A 17,415-nucleotide genomic window follows, 5' to 3' on the forward strand; every position below is an offset into this window, starting at 1 on the left:
GAAAAAAAAACAGCATTTTTGTTTGCACATGATTGGATGATGGAAGTCAGCAGAGCTTTTGCACATTTACTAAGTTCTGGAGCAACTGCTCTTTACAATGTGCACAGTCTATTTGCCTTTAGTAACTCCACCCCCTTGTGTTGTATAGCACCCAACCTGATGAAGTGGACTGGTTAGCCACAAAAGACATTGGGACTGATTTCCTAAACCTGGAGAGTGCAAAATCTGGTGCAACCATGCATAGAAACCAATCAGCTTCCAGGTTTTGATGTCAAAGCTTAATTAAAGAAGCTGAAGTTAGAAGCTGATTGGCTACCATGCACAGCAGCACCACATTTTGCACTCCGCAGTTTTAGTAAATCAACCCCAATGTTTGTGTCTGATTGACCAAATAAACCTCCAGCTTAAAAAAAATACCCACAAGAGACTTATCTCCCCTTTCTTAAAAAAAGTTTTCCTGGAAATGGGTGTTAATATTGACCTTTCTTTTTATAGACTACCTCATCCTACAAGCACCACCCAATGTTATTGAAGGGGACTCCTTGAGTCTGAGTTGCATCAACCGGCCACGTTCTACAGTCTCAACAGCAAATTATTTTTACAACGATAATGAACTATCAGGATCCAGGAATGATATTTTACACATTCCAAATGTAAACACGAGTATGAGTGGGACTTACAAATGTGAAAAATATTTCAACTTTCTTATTATGTATAAACAATGGATAAAGGCTGAAAAATACATTTATGTACAAGGTAACTTTCTATTTCTTACCTTAATTGTGACCATTTTGAATTTCTGTTTTCAATTTTCACTTCACTTATTTTTATGTAAGCTGTTTATTGTTCAGCATTTTACAGACAAAATAAAACTGACAACAGTGTCTGCTCCAAAAGAGCTTACTGTTTCCATCACAGTCATGAAGACAAACTAGTACCAGTCTGGTCATAAGCCAATATGGATCATAAGCTGAAACTAGTACCAGTCTAGTCATAATCCAATATGGATCATAAGCCAAAACTAGTACCAGTCTGGCCATAAGCCAATATGGATCATAAGCCAAAACTAGTACCAGTCTGGCCATAAGCCAATATGGATCATAAGCCAAAACTAGTACCAGTCTGGTCATAATCCAGTATGGATCATAAGCTAGAACTAGTACCAGTCTGATCATAAGCCAATATGGATCATAAGCCAAAACTAGTACCAGTCTGGCCATAAGCCAATATGGATCATAAGCCAAAACTAGTACCAGTCCGGTCATAATCCAATATGGATCATAAGCCAAAACTAGTACCAGTCTGGTCATAAGCCAATATGGATCATAAGCCAGAACTAGTACCAGTCTGGCCATAAGCCAATATGGATCATAAGCCAAAACTAGTACCAGTCCGGTCATAAGCCAATATGGATCATAAGTCAAAACTAGTACCAGTCTGGTCATAATCCAGTATGGATCATAAGCTAGAACTAGTACCAGTCTGATCATAAGCCAATATGGATCATAAGCCAAAACTAGTACCAGTCTGGCCATAAGCCAATATGGATCATAAGCCAAAACTAGTACCAGTCCGGTCATAATCCAATATGGATCATAAGCCAAAACTAGTACCAGTCTGGTCATAAGCCAATATGGATCATAAGCCAGAACTAGTACCAGTCCGGTCATAAGCCAATATGGATCATAAGTCAAAACTAGTACCAGTCTGGCCATAAGCCAATATGGATCATAAGCCAAAACTAGTACCAGTCCGGTCATAAGCCAATATGGATCATAAGTCAAAACTAGTACCAGTCTGGTCATAATCCAGTATGGATCATAAGCTAGAACTAGTACCAGTCTGATCATAAGCCAATATGGATCATAAGCCAGAACTAGTACCAGTCTGGCCATAAGCCAATATGGATCATAAGCCAAAACTAGTACCAGTCCGGTCATAAGCCAATATGGATCATAAGTCAAAACTAGTACCAGTCTGATCATAAGCCAATATGGATCATAAGCCAGAACTAGTACCAGTCTGGCTATAAGCCAATGAGGATCATAAGCCAAAAAAAAGGAATGTGCTGCATTAGCTCAATGTCTCCAATATGAGAAAGATGGCAGAGATAGGAAGAAAGATGGTTCAGTGGGTCTATGAGAAAGTTTGACCATTCTTACAGAAGCACCTTTGTGAGGTCAGGCACTGATGTTGGATGTGAAGGCCTGGCTCACAGTGTCCACTCTAATTTATCCCAAAGGTGATCTATCAGATTGAGGTCAGGACTCTGTGCAGGCCAGTCAAGTTCCTCCACCCCAAACTCACCCATCCATGTCTTTATGGACCTTGCTTTGTGCACTGGTGTGCAGTCATGTTAGCACAGGAAGGGGCCATCTTCAAACTGTTCCCACAAAGTTGGGAGCATGAAATTGTCCAAAATGTCTTGTTATGCTGACACTTTAAGAGTTCCCTTCACTGGAACTAAGGGGCCAAGCCCAACCCCTGAAAAACACCCCACCACCATAATCCCCCCTCCACCAAATGATTTGGACCAGTGCCCAAAGCAAGGTCCATAAAGAGATGGATGACGAGTTTGGGGTGGAGGTCCTGACCTCAACCCGATAAAACACCTTTGGGATGAATTAGAGTAGAGACTGATTATAAGGGGAAGGGAAATTGGCGCTGCTTAACCGGTTCAATACAGGGCAATTTCACCCCCTTTCTTCCCAGGCCAATTTTTAGTTTTCAGCGCTGTCGCACTTTAAACGTCAATTGCGCGGTCGTGCGACGTTGTACCCAAAAGAAATTGACGTCATTTTTTTCACCACAAATAGAACTTTTTTTTGGTGGTATTTGATCGCCTCTGCGGTTTTTATTTTTTGCGCTATAAACAAAAGAAGAGCGACAATTTTGAAAAAAACACAATATTTTTTACTTTTTGCTATAATAAATATCCCAATTTTTCTTTTTAAAAACACATTTTTTCCTCAGTTTCGGCCGATACGTATTCTTCTACATATTTTTGGTAAAAAAAAATCGCAATAACCGTATATTGATTGGTTTGCGCAAAAGTTATAGCGTCTACAAAATACGGGATAGATTTATGACATTTTTTAAAAAAATATATTTTTTTATTTTTTTTAGCGGCGATCGCTTTTTTTGGCGACATTATGGCGGACACATCGGACACTTTTGACACATTTTTGGGACCAATCACATTTATACAGCGATCAATGCTATAAAATTGCATTGATTACTGTGTAAATGTGACAGGCAGTGAAGGGGTTAACCACTAGGGGGCGGGGAGGGGTTAATATGTTTCCTAGGGAGTGATTACTAACTGAAGGGGGAGGGGACGCACTAGGGGAGGAGACCGATCTGTGTTCCTCCGTTCTGGGAACACAGATCGCTCTCCTCAGAAATGACAGGCTGTGGATCTGTGTGTTTACACACACAGATCCACATGCCGGCCCAGTTAACGGGCAATCGCGGGTGCCCGGCGGACATCGCGGTCGCCGGGCACAAGCACCGGGTCCCGAGGAACGTGGCGGGCGCGTGCGCGCTCTCCTGGCGGCGCGCGCGCGCCCCCTAGGCGGCCGGGAATCCCAGGACGTCATATGACATCCACCCAGGATGGGAGATCCCATCTGTGGACGTCATATGACTATGGGCGGGTAGGGAAGTGGTTAAAACAATTAATAAAAATTATGTGTACTAATAATTGTGAAATGCAATTGGTATTTATAAAATATGCGTGAATCCCTAAAAATATAAGCAAGCCTTTTTAGGGATTCACACATATTTTATAAATACCGATTGCATTTCACAGTTATTAGTACACATGATTTTTACTAATTGTTGTAAGCAGTGCCAATTTCCCTTCCTCTTAAAATCAATCTATTGGACTTCACCCGTTAAGTCTTCTTTCAGGGGAGCAGCAGCTTAGCATACACCTAAGCGCATTTTTTTTTTGTTTAAAATAGAGTGGAGACTGCGAGCCAGACCTTCTCGTCCAACATCAGTGTCTGACCTCACAAATGTGCTTCTGGAAGAATGATCACACATTGCCATAGACACACTCCTAAACCTTGTGGACGGCCTTCCCAGAAGAGGTGAAGCTGTTATAGCTGCAAAGGGTGGGCCAACTCAATATTGAACCCTACGGAGTAAGACTGGGATGCCATTAACCACTTGCCTACAGGGCACTTCCTGCCCAGGCCATTTTTTAGCTTTTGGCACAAAATATATGCTTTCTTTTGGTGGTATATAATCACTGCTGAGTTTATTATTTTTTTACTGAAAAAAAAAAAAAAAAAAGATCAAAAATTTTGAAAATTATTTTTTTTTTTACTTAGTTTCTGTCAGTAAATTTTGTAAATCATTTTTCTCCTTCACTGCTGTGCGTTGATGAGGCGGCACTTATGAGTATTGATTAGGTGGCACTGATGAGGAGGCACTGATATGCCGCACTTATGGGCACTGATGGGTGGCACTGATTGGCATTGATGGGTGGCCCTGGTGAGCACTAATAGAGGGCACGGATAGGCGGCACTGATGGGCACTGATGGGCATTGATGGGCGACACTGATAGGCATTGATGGACAGCAGTGATGGGCACTGATGGGCAGCATTGATATGCGTCACTGATAGCCAGCACTGACTGACATCACTAATGGGCACTGATTGATGGCACTTGTGGGCGCTGATGGGTACTGTTGGTTGGCACTGGTTGGCACTGATTGCAGGCACTGGTGGGCAATGGTCGGCACTAATTGCTGGCAGTGATTGGTGACATGGTGGCGCTATATTTTAATCAGGGCACTGATGATCAGTGCCCTGATTTACATGTTTTGCTATCTCCTATGAGGAGATGTTGCTGATCGTCTCTCCTCGCCACACCCTCTGTCAATGTGAGGTGAGGAGCGCATTTTTTTACCGGTATTTTCATGTTTATATGTGACCGGCTGTGATTGGGGTCGCGCCGTCTCCTAGCAACATGGCGCGGCCACGATAGTGGCTTTTCTGGGACACCGTCATATGACACCATCCCAGAACGAGAGCCGCAACGTCCCGCCGTCGGGTGGGGGGCGGCAAGTAGTTAAAGTTCATGTGCATGTAAAGGCAGGTGTCCCAATACTTTTGACAGTATAGTGTATGTATAGTATATATACAGTATATATACAGTATATAGCACAATTTAAGTTAAAATGTATCTAAAGTCAAAACTTTCTATTTAATTTGGAATGGAGTGGTGATTGGTTAGAACCCCTGTGGGGTTTTCATTGTTGTCTGTGCCTCCATTGTGAAGACTCACTCTCTCTATTTGTTCCTTTGACCAAGATATAAATTGATGGAAATGCAACATTTTGAGTTTTCACCAGAACAGGAATTGTTCTGCCCCACTTTTTCTTTGCAGTATGCTCATATGTAGTGGTGGTTTTGGGCTGCAGTTTATTTTCAATGTGATTTTGGTATCTTCCTTTGTCCTCCTCTTCTGTTTAGTGTGGTTAGTTCAGTCCTAGCTAGACCCTCCCTACCAGGGCTGGTGCAAGGATATTTGACAACCTAGGCGAAACCTCATTTTGCCTCCCCCCCATTGGCTCCACCCCTGACTCCACCCCCTTTGCCCTGCCCACGTATACCCCACCTTTTTAATGAAGCGCCCATTAAATGCAGCCCACCAACCCCTATCAAATGCAGGCTCACCAGCGCCCATCAATGCAGCCTACCAGCGCCCATCAATTGCAGTCTACCAGTGCCCATCAATGCAGCCTACCAGCACCCATCAATTGCAGCCTCCCCAGTGCCCATTAATGCAGCCTACCAGCACCCATCAATGCAGCCTACCAGCGCCCATCAATTGCAGCCTCACCAGCGCCCATCAAATGCAGCCTACCAGTGCCCATCAATGCAGCCTACCAGCACCCATCAATTGCAGCCTCCCCAGCGCCCATCAATGCAGCCTACCAGTGCCCATCAATGCAGCCTACCAGCGCCCATCAATTGCAGCCTCCCCAGCACCCATCAATGCAGCCTCACCAGCGCCCATCAAATGCAGCCTACCAGCACCCATCAGAACAGCCTACCAGTGCTCATCAATGAATGTTTGCATGCTTCCATTTATTCGGGAGTCGGGACACAGACACAGTCCTCCACCGCTGCTGCGCCTCTGACACTATGTGCGAACAGAGCGGGTCGGCTGCCTGCTGATGCTGAGACTTAGTTGCTTGCTGCAGAGAGAAGAAAGTAGGAACACCAGTGGCCGGGCTCCCTAGGCAGCAGTGCGCCCTAGGTGGCTGCCTATTTTGCCTAGTGGCAGCACCAGCCCTGCTCCCTACTCCTTCCATGTTCCCTCAGTCAGTGTTAGTTATTCATAGAGACAGGGCTCGGGAAAGTCATTGTCTTCTTACACTTTAAAAGACTACAAACACATCCTCTGTACTTCAATTAGCTTAAGTAAAATGATGTTGGATTCAACTTCTGTGTCTTATTGAAGAGGAATGCCTCATAGACATGGTCGGATTCGATGTGAGCCTTTTGTCAGAAATTCAGACCGTGTGTAGGCTCCATCGGACAGTTTCCATCGGAATTTCCGTCGCACAAAATTTGAGATCTGGTTCTCAAATTTTCCGAAAACAAAATCCGTTCGCGTAAATTCCGATCGTGTGTACACAATTCTGACGCACAAAGTGCCACGCATGCTCAGAATAGATTACGACACGGAAGCGCTCGGTCTGGTAAAACTAGCGTTCGTAAAGGAGATAGCACATTCGTCAGGCTGCAATTTTTTGAATAGTTTAATGCAGCGCATTCTCTTCTTCTTTAGAATGCTAGAAGAATGAAGTTGTTTTGCTGCTCATATTCACACAGAGTTCTCACAAACTGATTTCTTTAGTATTTCTCTTGATCTCATGAATAATATTAATTTTGTTTTTCGTCACATCTCCATAATAATGTGCTTTTTTTGTTTATTTTTTGTTTTTTTATCAAGATCTGCATTTTCTTATTTTTCTAGTGCTCTCCATAATATTATTTCTCGTTTTGTGTGTCAAGTTACCACAACACCATTATTATCTTGTATTTTTTTTACCTCAAGGAGGTTGGTTGGTGTCCCTTGTTAATTTGACCTTGTATTTTTTAAATGTACCTGCCTACTCACAAACAAACTGTCCTTTTTGAAGTAAAACACATAGGCAAGTATTTGTGAAAAATAAATAGCCATTTATTCTGGGTCATAACAAAATAAAGAGGAAGGCAATGCTGCAGAAACAGCTGAAATTTGCGATGTCTTTGTACCCCAAGGCAGACATCAATAATTTTACAATCAAAATTGGTGGCCTGAGGAGTCCTTATAATAGTGAGCACAATCAGGTCCAGGACTACAAGAGATCAGGAACAGCAGCAGATGACTTCTATGTCCCCAGGCTGTGGTCAGACCACAGCCTGCAGCTCTTGCCAGACCAGACTGAACCCAGGCCATCACACTCTTGTCCTCCTTAGACGCTTCCTTCCAGGCTGTGGCTCTGGTGTTGAGTTGTGGCAGGAGGTGGAGGACCATGGTTGAACTCACAAACGTGGCTTTGGCTTGTGAGTTCGCTTCTCAACCCCTTATTTAGGGCTTGTAACATCACTTCCTCACATAAGAGACGTTGGCCCTCCTCTATTTCCAGCATTTTGCAGGCTGTCATGTAGGCATAGTCCTCTTGAACACTGGGGGGGTTTCTGAGGGCCGCAGTAGCCTTCAGAAATAGGTCAATTGCTGCCTCCTTCAGGTTACTCCTCTTCCTGGCACTTTTTTGTGGAAGGCCGAGGGGAGGGATCTGGGATTCTCGCAGGCTACTGAGCCCGGCCACCTCCTAGCTGCCACTTACCCCGCCACCTCCTGGCTGCCACTTTCCACAGCCTCCTCTTGGCTGAGACTTTCCTGTGTATGAAAATGGGACATAGTTTTAGTTTTTTGTTCATCAATCACATACAATTTTCAGCTCATGACTGTTGCAAATTGAATGTTAATAAATAGAAAAGACTATCATTCTGACCCAAGCATTTTTCATTCTTATCCCAATCTGTGGCCACTACTGTCTATTGATATGTAAAACACTTTGTGAAATCAGAAAGTAGTTATCAAAACTAACATATATTTAACATCATTAATTTGACAACCAGAAATACCTGACTCAAGCTGGGCTCCTCCACATGTTGCTGCCTGGAAAGCCCAGGTTGGTCGTTGGAAGCCTCAGCTGGGGGGAAGGAAGTCTTGAAGGAAGACTGGAGAGTGCTGGCCTGGGTTCAGTCTGGCCTGCCAGAAAATGCAGTCTGTCATAATACCACAGCCTGGGTACATAAATGTCATCTGCTGCAGCTCCTGATCTCTGGTAATCCTGGACCTTCTTGCGCTCCCTATTATAAGTGCTCCTCATGCCACCAATTAGGGCCTTCAAATAAGGAATATCTGCCGTGAGGATCACCGGGTTCACAAATTCCAGCAATTGATCCAGCGCTGCCTTCCTCTTTGGTTTATTGTTATAAAATGGGTGGTTTACCTGCCACAGACAGGGCAGCTCCCTGTACATATCAATGAATATGGGGATAAAGTCCTCATTGTTGAATAGATCCATTTTCTATGCAAGACACAAGACAAGACAAACCCTAGTGTCAGGCGAAACTCTCCTAATCTTGACCCAATATACAGTAGGCCTTAATCTATAAGCAGTATAGGCCACTAATGCACCAACTTAAAATTGTACCTTCGTTATAACGATTGTCGCTTCCGTTACTTCGTCCTCCTCTCACAGATCGTACGTACGATGCATGCGTGTTATGCTTTATATACACCGCGCATGCGTCCACCATCTCTCATGCGTGGAGATGGTGGACATCTTGAAGAGGGCTGACTATGACGGGAAGCATGGACCTTACCCAAACCCAAATGTGAGAAAGACCAAGATCATGCCTAAAGTTGTGAAGAGTCTGCAGTGGAATTTTGGGGTATGGCGATCCAAGGATCAACTGAGGAAACGATGGTCAGACCTCAAATTGAGGGAGCAGGATTAGTACAGAAGAAGCAAGAGAGTGCTGCAAAAAGTATTTTTTTTCGTGTGTTTCTATTCTTCTTAACATTCGTGCTGCCCCATGTGCTTTTCTTTACTCTTGTACATTTTAAAATGGCTACTTTTGATGTTCATGGGCACAGTAATCGGTCGTAGGAAACATCGTTCGTCTGCCCAATTTAAGATGATTTTGGCAGATACAGGTTAACTACATTTGTTCGTGCCTATTTGTATTAAAATAAGTTTGTTGTCTAGATGGGTTTGTAACTACAATGAAATGTAAACTTGATTCAGTGTAAGGAGAGGACACTCAGCAGCTGTTTACACATCTGGATGCAGGAGCACTAGTGTGGGACACCAGAACAAACTTTTTTGGGTGTCCCACACAGGTGCTCCAGTGGATACTAGGGGTCTCTACATGTGTGATACTTTAACAAAAAAGGGAAGTATTCCAGCTTGAGAAAGGAAATAAAATGTTCTTCAGCTTGGAACTCTGCCAAAACAGACAATTGTACAACACTTCCAAGCAATGTTTCATATTCCTATTTCTGCCATAAAATATCTGTGTGCTAAGTATACCTATTTTTTATTCACATAGGGGAGAAAAGACTCGGGACATCTGGGGACACCAGGGACCCCCCACCTCATAAAGAAGGGGAAGTCACCAAAACACAAGCAGAGGATGAGAAGGGCGAGGTTTATGAAGTTGGTGAAATTGTCACCACAACAGGTGAGTGTCTGAGACCACAGCTTCAGGTAAGAGATCTATGCCTGCATATTTATAATACATGGTGTGTTTTTTATTTTAGGTGATGTGGATGTTGTGGAAGAAGAATCTCATTTCACAAGTGAAAGTGCCCAGATCCTCATCGGGGAGAGAATGGGGTGCAATAGGGATTTAGAAAATATAAAGGAAAACATCAATGATGTTCAACAAAAAATGAAGAACATCATTGATGTTTTAGGCAGAATATAAAAAATAACAAAAATGTACTGTTTTATTGTGTATTTTTTATTTAAAAAAAACACTTTAAAGTATTATAAAAGCCAAATTTTGAAGATACACACAGTGTGTCAACATGTGCTATCTGCCATCAGGGGATATTAATGTACGCGTTTTGTGGGTTTAACCCCTTCCTCCCAACTCAATTAGATGAGAGGAAGGGGTTGCACCCCCAAAACACGTCCATTGATCCCCATGATGGGAGCTAGCACATGTTGACATTAGGCATGGGATCAGGAGGGAAATCCCCATTTTTACTCTCAATTTGTGTGCATCTTCAAAATTTGGCTTTTACAGGGGTGACATCACCCTATCTAATGAAGGCAACATCAGCACAGTTTGGACATACTAATGTCTGATATTGCCTTCACTTTATCAAAGTTGAACTTTGTAAGTTCCTGAGTTGTGTATGTTATGCTTTGAAAAATGCCTGTTTAACCAAAAAAAGGATCTTTACCATGTGAAAAAAAATATACACCAAAGATGTTGGTTTGTTCAAAAACCCTTTTCTAAAGCACATGTGAATGTGCTTTGAGTAAAATGTTTTCTACTCAACAATGTGTGGCTTCTTCTTTTAATGCTCAATAGCAATTTTTGCTGTAAGTTGGTGTTTACAGTGACAATGGGGGTTATTTACTAAAGGCAAATCCACTTTGCACTACAAGTGCACTTTCAGTGCAGTTTCATGTGCACTTTTAAGTGTTGGAGTGTAAAGTGTATTTGCCTTTAGGAAATAACTCCCACAGTGCTTTATCCCGAAAACATTCTCCACCACTCTTCCTGGCTCTGGCAAGACCGTAGTTGTTAACCCTCTGGTCCGGGGTGAGGGTCCTCATGGCTTCAAAACGGTCGGCTGGTCAGAACGAACTAACAGAAAGCACTGAAAAACAAAGGTCGAAGCTGAAAATCAGAAACAAGCGGACAAGAACGCACTGAAAAACAAATACGTAATAGAAATACGAACCCACAAGCACAAACTGAAGAGCAGTAAGTATTGGAAAAGCAGGAGGCTGAAAAGCACAAATTGTCTGTCACCAAACTTCTACTAACACAAGATTAGTGGAAGGAGCCCAAAGGGTGGCGCACTTGGTATTGAACTTCCTTTTTTTAGTGCCGTTGTATGTGTTGTACGTCACCGCGTTCTTGACGTTCAGAATTTCCAACCAACTTTGTGTGACCGTGTGTATGCAAGACAAGTTTGAGTCAAATTCCGTCAGAAAAAAAAAACATGGATTTTGTTCTCGCAATGTCCGATCGTGTGTACGAGGCATTAGACTGCATGTGGATGGTAGCAAAGTCAGCAGATGACCATACTGTCCAGAAAGACTGGGTTTAAGAATGTATGTCAATTCGTATATCACGGAAATCCTACTATATCCAATACTACAAAAAAAATGGTTTGGCTTTATATAGATTTTAAAGCAAGTCTTCAGGCCCAGGGTTGCCATGTCCCCCTAGATATAGTGGGGACACCCATCCAGCACCCTATGTTACCCCCACTCAATTATCTGCTATAATCAATTGATTTGGCCCTATAAGGCTATATCTATACTGTTTGTGTAAATAAATAAAAAAATCAGCTCACGGAATTTTCATTATCTTTTATAGATCTGTTCAGTGCTCCAGAAATACAAAATGATCTTAATTCTGTACTAGAAGGAGTTCAGACAACCTTTACCTGTAACACCAGACTTAACCGTCTCAGAGGCGGCACAGAGCTGCACTTTGCCTTCTACAGAGATGGACGGACTGTGCAGAAACTCAGTTCATCCAATACATACAGAGTGCAGTCAGCTCAGCTGGAGGATTCTGGAAAATATACCTGTGAAGTGAGGACGACATCTGACACTGTGAGGAAGAACAGCAATGTGATATTTATTCAGATCCAAGGTGAGCATGGAAGAATGACTCTGAAAACTGTTCTTTAAAGTGACCCTGTTGTTAAAATAAAGTGGCCAAAAGATTAGCCTACAAATAAAAAGCACAAATGCTTACCTCCCCTAATGCATTCCCCGCCAAATGTCCAAAGTCTGTTGGGCAACCAACACTTTAGGGGGTTTCTTAAACCTCCATGTCCTTACTGTGTTCTTAAATAAGAATTCAAGGTATGGAAATGTTTGGATAGTTGCATTGGTCCTGCTGGAGTAATATAGGTATGTACACTATATTGCCAAAAGTATTGGGACGCCTGCCTTTACACACATGAACTTTAACGGCATCCCAGTCTTAGTCCGTAGGGTTCAATATAGAGTTGTCCCACCTTTTGCAACTATAACAGCTTCAACTCTTCTGGGAAGGCTGTCCACAAAGTTTAGGAGTGTGTCTATGGGAATGTTTGACCATTCTTCCAGAAGCGCATTTGTGAGGTCAGGCACTGATGTTGAACAAGAAATCCTGGCTCGCAATCTCCGCTCTAATTCATCCCAAAGGTGTTCTATCGGGTTGAGGTCAGGACTCCGTGCAGGCCAGTAAAATTCCTTCACCCCAAACTCGCTCATCCACACTATATTGCCAAAAGTATTGGGCCAGCCCTCCAAATCATTTGGTGGAGGGGGATTATGGTGTGGGATTGTTTTTCAGGGGATTGTTTTTGCCCCTTGGTTCCAGTGAAGGGAACTCTTAAGATGTCAGCATACCAAGACGTTTTGAACAATTTCATGCTCCCAACTTTGTGAGAGCAGTTTGGGGATGGCCCCTTCCTGTTCCAACATGACTGCACACGAGTGAACAAAGCAAGGTCCATAAAGACATGGATGAGCGAGTTTGGGGTGGCTATGAACATCACTACTCGGCTCCCTCCTCCTCCCCCTGTCGCCAGGCTAGTAGGAGAGAGGAGCGGAGCCTCGCGCATGCGCAGTAGGGCTCCCGGCGTGAAGCCATAAGACTACACTGCCGGCTTCCCTTACCGGTAATGGTGGTGGCAGCACCCGACAGCTGATGGAAACATCAGCTGGGTGCCTGGACTCCAGGACAGGTAGGTGTCCTATAATTAAAACCAGCAGCTGCAGTATGTGTAGCTACTGGCTTTTAATTTTTCAGCGGTGGGCGGACCTTTGCTTTAAGTAAAAAAAAAAAAAGATGTTTTATTTTTTTATTTTTTATTAAATGGTCCTCTATTAAACCCCTTATTAACCCTTAATTTACTCTAATCAGCCCTAATTCCTTAGTGTCCTTCTCCATTTAATTATTATTTTTCTGCTGATTTTTTATGAACTATTGATAATTATAACTTTTTTTTGTTTGCTTTGTTCGTTTATACTTTTACTCCGTTAACATATATTTACATAGTTCACATTTGAAAAAAGCGCAAAAAAAAAAAAATGTATTCAATTTGTAAATAACTTTTCAATGCTTTGTACCATTGCTGACAGCTAACGTGTAAACCAAACAGTTGTCAGTAGGTATCGGTAATTGTTATCGGCGAGTATTAAAAATAAGTATTGGTACTCGTACTCCCTATTAAAAAAAATGGTATCGGTGCATCTCTAGTTATAACCCAGTGGGGCAGGGTTGGGGGGGGGGGGATTTGTGAACAGCTAGCAGTCCAGGATCTCAGGTTGGTCATATCAGCTCTGCATTGTCTTAGTGCTGAATAATCCATTGGGCAGAGAAAGACTTTTTACAAAACTAGGGTTTTTAATCATTTTTTACATTAGGCCCCTTAAAAAAAAATATTGAATACAATACCGGATGTTCATGCAAGTCTTTTTGAACTTGATTAATTGTTAATATGTGTTCTAGAGTTGTTCCCGTCACCAGAAATAATAGTTGATCCATCACTCCCCATGAATGAGGGCGAGTGGGTGACAATGGAGTGTGTGCCCAATCCTATTCAAAGTGGCACCACCCTCTTATATACATTTTATAAAGACTCTCATATTATCCAAAGTGCTGATTGGAAGGCCAGTTATGTGATTGGTAAAGCCGGAGAAGAGAACTCAGGAAGATATCAGTGTTCTGTACAATCCTGGAATAGAAAGGTTCGAAAAAACAGCACTGAAGTCCACATCCTCGTACAAAGTGAGTGCAAGCTCTGAAACTCTCTTATGTTATTTTCACTTCATTGTTTATATATTTGCCATCAGGGCTTTTTTCTCAGAGAATAGGTGCAGCTATCCCCCCTTCCAAGTCACCCCTTCTCTCCACCCCCTACTAGGGTTGCCACCTTTTCTTCAAGCCAAACCCGAACACTTTAGCAGCCTGGGACACCTTTGGGTGCCCCAAGGAGAGCAGAAATGCGGTCCACATAGCGCACCATGGCCAACAGTGGGTGTGGCCAAATTGCTCTTGCTGACATCATTGCCCTGCCCCTCAGTGATGCTGAAAGTGCCCCCAGACAGTTGCTCACAATTCCTGGATGGCAACAGATTTGTATGTGACTATGTTGGTTACTTGGGGAGCCACAGTCCAGTCTGAATAATGTGTCTGGGTTTCAGTCCACTTGAAACCCATACACATGATTCAAAACCCGGACTGTCCGGGTGAATCCCTAACAGGTGGCAACCCTACCCCCTACCCACCTCAGAGCACCATCCCTTGGTTCTCCCACCTACCCACCTCCCAGTACCGCGCCTTGTAGAGAATAGAGAGCTAAGTAACATTTTGCGGTGCTAAGTCATATGTATGGAATGTGTTGTTGATAACAAGAAAAGCAATGAAATAGATCCCCTGCATCCAACAATAGTAGACCCCTAGCAACATCACCCCCCAGCAACAATAAACCCCCCTATAATGAAACACCCCCCAGCAACAATAGACCCCCCCTTCCCCCTGCAGTGAAATCCCCCCAGTAATAATAATAATAGATCCACCACAGCAACAATATATCTCCAGCAGCCAGCAACAATAGACCTCTCCCTCAACGGTAGCTCCCTCCCAGCAACAATTGACCCCCCCCAGAGCAATAGATCCCCCAGCAGGCATGCACCAGCCGGTGACGTTGCAAGGGTGGGGCGGTGCCACCAGGTGATGTCACCAGATGGCCTGCCCCTTACCTATTTAAGAACTGTTAAACGGCGAAGCAGGCATTTGGCGGTTAGCCTTTTTTTTTTTTTGCGGTGTGGCGGGCGTCATGATTGACGATTACAATTGTCAAAAACTGCTTCCTGTCTATATATTTTTGACGCTTTTCTGGTGCATGAGTAGGGGTACAATGTACCCTAAACTCGTTCACATAGGGAAGGGACCCCCTTGTTAAAGGGGGCCTCCAGATTCCAAAAAGTCCCCTGCCCACAGACTCCGACAACCAATGGCCAGGGTTGTGGGGAAGAGGCCCCTGTCCCCATCAACATGGGGACAAGGTGCTTTGGGGGCCCCCCGCCCCAAATGTGGCCTAGTATGGTTTAGGAGGGGAGCACTTGCTCGTCCCCCCCATCCTTTCCTGACCTGCTGGGCTGCATGCTCGGATAAGGGTCTGGTATGGATTTTGGGAGGTGACCCCACGCCATTTAAAAAAAAAAATTGGCATGGGGTTCCCCTTAAAATCCATACCAGACCCAAAGGGCCTGGTATGACCTGGGGGGAAACCCCTGCGCTGTTTCTTTTTACATTTTTTAAATTGCCATTGGTATTGTGTTGCCGGAAATTTAAATCTAATTTCTTTTTCTTTAGAAATGTCTGTTTTTCTGCAGCAGGTTTCTTTACACAGTACAGATGCGTCACTTTACAGGCAGACTAAGGGGATCCCTGGGCACAATATTTAAAGGTATTTTTCATGTGTGAATGTGGAAGTCGCACATCTATGATGTCCTGCTGCAATCAATGGGGTGGCAACCTTAGTCTGAACTCTAACCAAGCCACGATCCACCAACGCATTTCATAAGTCCCGGGGGGGCGGAGCGAAACACGTTTGGGGCGTGGCTTGGTCGGAATCCAGGCTGATGTTGCCACTCCATTCATTGCAGCAGAACACTGTAAATGTGCGACTTCCAGGGGTCACCCTCCCTATTAAGCATGAGCGGCCCACACACATATTTCTCACCCCACCTTGGTTCTACCACCTACCCACCTCCCAGTACAGACCCTTTTAGAGAATACAGAGCCAAGTAACATTTTGCGGTGCTAAGTAAATTGTTTGGAATTTGTTGTCCCTTCCCCCCAGTAACAATAGATCCACCCCAGCAACAATATATCTCCAGCAGCCAGCAACAATAGACCTTACAAGGGTAATATGGATTTCTTCCTCATTCGTGAGCCATGGGTCAGAAGACTCATATAAAAGATCCTAATGGAAGCGGTGGTTCAAAGACATGTCATTAGTCTTATTGCAACTGAATACAAGTTCTGGAATGTTGTTTAATATTATAGGACATGTCTTTTCTGGTTCTTTATTTTGTCTATAAAATGAAATAGTCCTACATGTACATTTATGATCTGCATCAGAATGCATGTACATTTTTTATTTTTATGTGGGCTGCTTTTTTCTTTCTTAGTCCTTTAGGCTCTTTCCCTTTCTGAACAAAATCATCCTGGGAATAATAGCCCATTTAAATATATAAAAGAGGTCTCTGTGGGAGATGCGCTGGGTGTGATTTTATGTTTTTTTTATTTTTTATACCAGGATAGTTTTATGTATATATTTTGCACATTAAATGATTATAAAACTGGTACATCGCTATTGGAGCATTAACTGGTTAATTAATAGTTTGATGCTTTATAGATCATTATATATATATATTTTTTAATCTTTATCATTTTCCAATACAAAACATTTCCCGAAGGGGGCGTGCCAGTAATACAAATCCTTCTATAAGTTAAAAAAAAAAAGATAGACAAGCTGCCTCCCCATGCCCGCCCCCCCCTCCACCCTCCCCCCCTCCCATCCCCTACCCTCCCCTGCGGGATGTACTTCTGTGGGGGCTAATCGCGACGTACTCACTCCCTCCTCCATGATCGACCCTTCTTTGTTATACCCTTTTTATATAATCTCCCTTAAATAGGACCATGATTTCTTTCCATTCCCCGCCGGTCTACGCACTCCACATTAAATATTTCATTAAGATCAAATAACCAGTCTCTCGTTTTGGGGCTTGAAGGGTTCAGCCAGTTTAGGGCAATCTGTCTCTTGGCCGTATCTAATATTATAGGGAGCAAGGAGGTTTTGTAACTCTTGGCTGGATCCTGAGTACCATGGAAGAGACAGACCCATGGGTCTTCCTCAATTTCCCTCTTGCTCGTCCCCCCCATCCTTTCCTGACCTGCTGGGCTGCATGCTCGGATAAGGGTCTGGTATGGATTTTGGGAGGTGACCCCACGCCATTTAAAAAAAAAAATTGGCATGGGGTTCCCCTTAAAATCCATACCAGACCCAAAGGGCCTGGTATGACCTGGGGGGAAACCCCTGCGCTGTTTCTTTTTACATTTTTTAAATTGCCATTGGTA

General features: G+C 43.4%; 1 protein-coding gene across 1 annotated transcript in view; it reads left to right on the top strand.

Moving 5' to 3' along the window:
• The window catches only part of LOC141116937 (Fc receptor-like protein 5), a 119,224-nt gene that overhangs the window by 31,033 nt on the left and 70,776 nt on the right, over positions 1–17,415 (top strand). The window contains exons 5-7 of the mRNA XM_073609448.1: positions 496–756; positions 11,644–11,925; positions 13,777–14,055. Of these exons, the coding sequence (XP_073465549.1) occupies positions 496–756; positions 11,644–11,925; positions 13,777–14,055 (822 nt within the window). The remainder of the gene's footprint in view (positions 1–495; positions 757–11,643; positions 11,926–13,776; positions 14,056–17,415) is intronic.

Source organism: Aquarana catesbeiana, linkage group LG13 (genome assembly GCF_042186555.1).
Source record: "Aquarana catesbeiana isolate 2022-GZ linkage group LG13, ASM4218655v1, whole genome shotgun sequence".
Taxonomy (NCBI): domain Eukaryota; kingdom Metazoa; phylum Chordata; class Amphibia; order Anura; family Ranidae; genus Aquarana; species Aquarana catesbeiana.